This window comes from Poromitra crassiceps, assembly GCF_964638095.1.
Source record: "Poromitra crassiceps genome assembly, chromosome: 19".
Lineage (NCBI taxonomy): Eukaryota > Metazoa > Chordata > Actinopteri > Beryciformes > Melamphaidae > Poromitra > Poromitra crassiceps.
This window is the reverse complement of record NC_139646.1, coordinates 26,972,910-26,980,409: the sequence shown is the minus strand read 5'-3', so window position 1 is coordinate 26,980,409 and position 7,500 is coordinate 26,972,910. Positions and strand designations below refer to the sequence as shown.

General features: G+C 46.3%; 1 protein-coding gene across 1 annotated transcript in view; it reads left to right on the top strand.

Annotated features, from left to right (window-relative positions):
- LOC310794218 (protein kinase C alpha type) overlaps positions 1–7,500 on the top strand; it is a gene marked incomplete at its 5' end in the record, with an annotated part of 230,878 nt that overhangs the window by 189,256 nt on the left and 34,122 nt on the right. The window contains 2 exons of the mRNA XM_083656168.1: positions 202–264; positions 1,499–1,637. Coding sequence (XP_083512294.1) covers positions 202–264; positions 1,499–1,637 — 202 coding nt within the window. The remainder of the gene's footprint in view (positions 1–201; positions 265–1,498; positions 1,638–7,500) is intronic.

The window sequence follows — 7,500 nt, the reverse complement described above, 5'->3', positions numbered from 1 at the left end:
TATTCTACTGTGTGTGTGTGTGTGTGTGTGTGTGTGTGTGTGTGTGTGTGTGTGTGTGTGTGTGTGTGTGTGTGTGTGTGTATATATACAGTATATATATATAATTTTATATAAAGAATAAAAGCAAAACAAGAAAATCATAGGGCCCTAGTCTAGTGTGATGGTGCTTGGTAAGTGTGTAAATGTGTTCTGTCATTGCAGGTTCTATGCAGCAGAGATTGCTGTTGGTCTCTTCTTCCTGCACAAGAAAGGAGTCATATACAGGTGAGTAATGGCTGCTGCACACAGGTCATATACAGGTGAGTAATGGCTGCTGCACACAGGTATACAGGTGAGTAATGGCTGCTGCACACAGGCCTCCGAGAAATACACTGTTCTCCACATTTACTGCTTACATTTAAACTTTTTCGTATGATTAAATGTCCGTTTTGCTGCTCCTCATCCCCAGATTAATCGCTTAAGCTGTGTTCACACCGAGATATTTATTTTTCTCTCTGTCGCTCGATTCAATTCTTTGGAATCACTCTGTCGCTCTGTTTAAATCGCTCGTCAACAGGCACAATGGGGGCTATTAACGTTACGCAATGTCATGATGTTTGTCCACTACGAGCCACCGTAGATGTTTACAAGCTAAGCCTATCAGCGTGCTCCTAACGCGAGCTCTATACCGGTAGTACAGACTTCACTTCATGTCAGCTGTCAGCCTGTCAATGAGCTGTCAATGTGGTTTGTTGTCACACAATAAACCAGCGGTTTGTTCCAAGCCAGTGTGATCCTTGACTCGCTCTCACACGGCAGCCAATCAGCGTTGAACAGCGAGCGACTGATGCCAGCGTATTTTCGCTCGAGTTGGGATATTTCATCTCGGGCGACGAGCGTATTTTCTCCCTATCGCTCTGTCTCTGTCGCTCGGACGAATATACGCTCAATCGCTTTGTATGTAAACTCGATGCCAGCGGAAAAACTTGAATAGGTCGGTGTGAACGCAGCTTTAGAGTCGTGATTGTCAACCTTTTTCATATCAAGGACTCTAATTAGGGCCACAGACCCCCATATGTTTGACCCAAATCTAAGAATATTCTTATTGTTACATAATATGACATATTACATATATTATGATTTTGTCCACAATTCCATGACTATCTGTATTGTAGGCAGAGAGATAACAGAGAAACTATTATCAGAACAGTCACTCCTCTACTTTCTCTAATTGTGTTCACTTATTGTAATTGAAATGCCGCTGGAGTTCAACAATTCATACATTTTCTGGGGACCCCCTGGAACCTCTCGAGGACCCCTGGTTGTCCCTGGACCCCACTGGCTTAGAGTAAGAGAAGAGTGCTTCTACATAAAGCAACAGTAGTCAAGCTAAAAGTAGAGTGAATCCAGATGAAAAGCACTTTATGATGAGAAGGGATGATGAGGAGTGATGAAGATGACTTTTTTTCTTCACTGGAGCCGTTGTGTTGTGAGTCTCATCCGTCCTCTGCCTCATCAGGGATCTGAAGCTGGACAACGTGATGCTGGACTCTGAGGGACACATCAAGATCGCAGACTTTGGCATGTGTAAAGAGAACATGTGTGAGGGAGTGACCACACGCACCTTCTGCGGCACTCCGGACTATATAGCCCCAGAGGTAAGGCTGTTACATGGAGAGATGTGTCTGTGTGTTTTTTATATAGCTCCAGAGGTAAGGCTGTTACACAGAGATGTGTCTGTGTGTTTTTTATATAGCTCCAGAGGTAAGGCTGTTACACAGAGATGTGTCTGTGTGTTTTTTATATAGCTCCAGAGGTAAGGCTGTTACACAGAGATGTGTCTGTGTGTTTTTTATATAGCCCCAGAGGTAAGGCTGTTACATGGAGAGATGTGTCTGTGTGTTTTTTATATAGCTCCAGAGGTAAGGCTGTTACACAGAGATGTGTCTGTGTGTTTTTTATATAGCTCCAGAGGTAAGGCTGTTACATGGAGAGATGTGTCTGTGTGTTTTTTATATAGCTCCAGAGGTAAGGCTGTTACACAGAGATGTGTCTGTGTGATTTTTATATAGCCCCAGAGGTAAGGCTGTTACATGGAGAGATGTGTCTGTGTGTTTTTTATATAGCTCCAGAGGTAAGGCTGTTACACAGAGATGTGTCTGTGTGATTTTTATATAGCCCCAGAGGTAAGGCTGTTACACAGAGATGTGTCTGTGTGATTTTTATATAGCCCCAGAGGTAAGGCTGTTACATGGAGAGATGTGTCTGTGTGTATTATGGATTATAGTCACTAGCTGTGTTTTTGTGTGGACATGTGTGTACACGTGCTTCGTTACGTGTGTGCATGTGTGTGTGTGTGTGAGACTATGGTGTGTGTGTGTGTGTGTGTGTGTGTGTGTGTGTGTGTGTGTGTGAGAGAGAGTATGTTGTGTGTGTACGTACACACATGTTTTGCTGTGTGAGGTCATCTCTATCACTGTCTGGGCTAAGTATGTGTTACCCTGTGCTCCAGATTAAGGTCACTGCCTCAGGACACACACACATACACGCGCACACGCACACACACACACACACACACACACACACACACACACACACACACACACACGCGCACACACACACACACACACACTCACACACAGTCTCACACACAAACACATTCCAATGACGTAAGTGGTCAGTCAGCCAGACTCCCCAGTGTGTCCACCGGCAAGTCCAAATTTAACCCGTCCCCCAGGTCCATACTGTATCTTTTGCATCCTTTAAAGGACGGCTTTACTGATTTTAAACCAGATTTGTATCATTAATGTCAGTAGTATGATTAGATGTATCATTACAATGGCAGTAGTATGATTAGATGTATCATTACAATGTCAGTAGTATGATTAGATGTATCATTAATGTCAGTAGTATGATTAGATGTATCATTAATGTCAGTAGTATGATTAGATGTATCATTAATGTCAGTAGTATGAGTAGATGTCAGTAGTATGATTAGATGAGCAGCCTTTACCTCCCCTCACTAAACCCTCTTGCCTGTACTTCCTTATCATTCACATTTTTAGTACACCGCTCTGACGCGTTTTACGTCACGACCGCCGCGTCAGAGTGGTGTACCACACATGCGGAAGAGCTATAGCTCGGGCGGCTTTAGCTCAGGAGGTAGAGCGGGTCGGCCAATGACGCAAGGGTTGGCGGTTCGATCCCCGCTCCCTCCCAGCTGCTGTCGTTGTGTCCTTGGGCAAGACACCCAACCCCAAATTGCTCCCGATGGTGTGTAGGCACCCTGCGTGGCAGCCTGCCGCCATCGGTGTATGAATGGGTGAATGTAGACTACCTACTGATTGTAAAGCGCTTTGGATAAAAGCGCTATATAAATGCAGACCATTTACCATTTACCATTTATAGCTTAAAACTACAATTATTTTGTGTGTGTGCCGCCTCTAGGGGGCGTCCACGCGCCTCCACAGCTCCAAAATCAAAACACTCCGTCAGCCATCTTTTCTGCACCGCCTCGGTCTGGAGCTAACTAGCTCACCACGGCTCAACCATGGCTGAAGGAAATATTTCCGGTGAAATTGAAGAGTTTGATATGGATGAAGACGATTTCCAAAGTGTGCTAATAAACTCTGACATTCAGGGCTACTTAACGCATCAGTCAGAGGTTAATGCATCAGTCAACATGTTGTGACCACTCAGAGTCAGACTGAGGTTAATGCATCAGTCAACATGCTGTGACCACTCAGAGTCAGACTGAGGTTAATGCATCAGTCAACATGCTGTGACCACTCAGAGTCAGACTGAGGTTAATGCATCAGTCAACATGCTGTGACCACTCAGAGTCAGGCTGAGGTTAATGCATCAGTCAACATGTTGTGACCACTCAGAGTCAGGCTGAGGTTAATGCATCAGTCAACATGCTGTGACCACTCAGAGTCAGGCTGAGGTTAATGCATCAGTCAACATGTTGTGACCACTCAGAGTCAGACTGAGGTTAATGCATCAGTCAACATGCTGTGACCACTCAGAGTCAGACTGAGGTTAATGCATCAGTCAACATGCTGTGACCACTCAGAGTCAGACTGAGGTTAATGCATCAGTCAACATGCTGTGACCACTCAGAGTCAGACTGAGGTTAATGCATCAGTCAACATGTTGTGACCACTCAGAGTCAGACTGAGGTTAATGCATCAGTCAACATGTTGTGACCACTCAGAGTCAGACTGAGGTTAATGCATCAGTCAACATGTTGTGACCACTCAGAGTCAGACTGAGGTTAATGCATCAGTCAACATGTTGTGACCACTCAGAGTCAGACTGAGGTTAATGCATCATCCAACATGTTGTGACCACTCAGAGTCAGACTGAGGCTAATGCATCAGTCAACATGTTGTGACCACTCAGAGTCAGACTGAGGCTAATGCATCATCCAACATGTTGTGACCACTCAGAGTCAGACTGAGGTTAATGCATCAGTCAACATGCTGTGACCACTCAGAGTCAGACTGAGGTTAATGCATCAGTCAACATGTTGTGACCACTCAGAGTCAGACTGAGGTTAATGCATCAGTCAACATGTTGTGACCACTCAGAGTCAGACTGAGGTTAATGCATCAGTCAACATGCTGTGACCACTCAGAGTCAGACTGAGGTTAATGCATCAGTCAACATGTTGTGACCACTCAGAGTCAGGCTGAGGTTAATGCATCAGTCAACATGTTGTGACCACTCAGAGTCAGACTGAGGTTAATGCATCAGTCAACATGCTGTGACCACTCAGAGTCAGACTGAGGTTAATGCATCAGCCAACATGCTGTGACCACTCAGAGTCAGACTGAGGTTAATGCATCAGTCAACATGCTGTGACCACTCAGAGTCAGACTGAGGTTAATGCATCAGTCAACATGCTGTGACCACTCAGAGTCAGACTGAGGCTAATGCATCAGTCAACATGCTGTGACCACTCAGAGTCAGACTGAGGTTAATGCATCAGTCAACATGCTGTGACCACTCAGAGTCAGACTGAGGTTAATGCATCAGTCAACATGCTGTGACCACTCAGAGTCAGGCTGAGGTTAATGCATCAGTCAACATGCTGTGACCACTCAGAGTCAGACTGAGGCTAATGCATCAGTCAACATGTTGTGACCACTCAGAGTCAGACTGAGGTTAATGCATCAGTCAACATGCTGTGACCACTCAGAGTCAGACTGAGGTTAATGCATCAGTCAACATGCTGTGACCACTCAGAGTCAGACTGAGGCTAATGCATCAGTCAACATGTTGTGACCACTCAGAGTCAGACTGAGGCTAATGCATCAGTCAACATGCTGTGACCACTCAGAGTCAGGCTGAGGTTAATGCATCAGTCACCATGCTGTGACCACTCAGAGTCAGACTGAGGCTAATGCATCAGTCAACATGTTGTGACCACTCAGAGTCAGACTGAGGTTAATGCATCAGTCAACATGCTGTGACCACTCAGAGTCAGGCTGAGGTTAATGCATCAGTCAACATGCTGTGACCACTCAGAGTCAGGCTGAGGTTAATGCATCAGTCAACATGCTGTGACCACTCAGAGTCAGACTGAGGTTAATGCATCAGTCAACATGCTGTGACCACTCAGAGTCAGACTGAGGTTAATGCATCAGTCAACATGCTGTGACCACTCAGAGTCAGACTGAGGTTAATGCATCAGTCAACATGCTGTGACCACTCAGAGTCAGACTGAGGTTAATGCATCAGTCAACATGCTGTGACCACTCAGAGTCAGACTGAGGTTAATGCATCAGTCAACATGTTGTGACCACTCAGAGTCAGACTGAGGCTAATGCATCAGTCAACATGTTGTGACCACTCAGAGTCAGACTGAGGTTAATGCATCAGTCAACATGTTGTGACCACTCAGAGTCAGGCTGAGGTTAATGCATCAGTCAACATGTTGTGACCACTCAGAGTCAGACTGAGGTTAATGCATCAGTCAACATGTTGTGACCACTCAGAGTCAGACTGAGGTTAATGCATCAGTCAACATGCTGTGACCACTCAGAGTCAGACTGAGGTTAATGCATCAGCCAACATGCGGTGACCACTCAGAGTCAGGCCTATCTCTCACACACATGCACACATGCTCACACACACACACACACACACACACACACACACACACACACACACACACACACACACACACACACACACACACACACACACACACACATAGCATATCTCTCATAAGCCCTTTTCCCACATGCGCTTTGTACCGCAAAATGACCGGTACGTGGTCTAATGCCTGCATGTGAGAAAGGCGCCGTGCCGGTATAAGCGCGACCCCGTCGTCCCCGACATTTCACCAGTTTCGACCCAGTCAGAAGAGCGGTATGCTCTTAAGGAGACGCAAGTGGAAACGGTTCCAGTCATTTTCCGCGACAGCGGTCCTTCAATCATGGGCGAGGAGTAGCCTACACACGTTGCTTAATGTTCCAGCGGGCATAATCTAATCATTCGCGCACATTAAAGCAAACTGGCGAAATGATCTTGTGATAGCCTAATAAGAGCAGTATGTCAGCTTGCTGATTTCCGAAGGCAACCCCGGACACATCAAACAAAGCCAGTCTGTAAAAAGTGCTTCAACGCGACGCAGGTGAACGGATAAACATCGAACCAGCAACTATTTCTCTCAGACACGGATCCCAACTTCTTCAAAGTGCATCAACTAATCATTCGCGCACATCAAAGCAAACTACTTCCACATTTCGCTTGTGCATTTGCTGTGTCATTCGCTGTGTCTGTCCGTGGCTGCTGCTCTCGAGCAGAGAGGGGAGGGGGAAATCGGCTGTGTTGATTACGCTGGCGGCTTGACGCTGCTCTTAAGTCAAACGAGTGTGATTTATTGTGTGACAACTGACAAGCGAACTTATTTCGAGTTTTGCCGACCCCCCAAATAAGCTCCCCCCTCCCCCCGCCCCCCCAACATACAGGAAAATTCGCTGATAGATTCCCACATGCGCGAGCCGAAGTGTGAAGGGAAATGTCCGATATTGACTTACAGGTAATTTTCCGGTACGCATGTGGGAAAAGGGCTTGCTTACAACTCTAGCAAGACATTCCCCTCTAGTAGTGGCACCCCTGCTTTTCAGCACCCATGTGACAGAATGAAGGAGCTGCGCCTGCTGCTAGTGGACACACACACACACACACACACGCGCACACACACACACACACACACACACACACACACACACACACACACACACACACACACACACACTTGTGTGTGTGTGTTTACTCTGACCTATATAGCTGTCTGACATGGGCCATTACCCTCTCTGCCCTAGTTGGTCCCCGCTGCAGTGTGGCATTGGGAGGCATTGCAGTCCACTTCCCTGCTCGCTCGTCTGGGGGTTGAAACAGCGACCGGGTCGTTGCGGAGTCTGGATCATAATTGTATCGTATATCATTTGATCCCATCCCTACTACAGTGCTCACAAATCATTCTGTTTATTTCAAACAGCAGTTCAG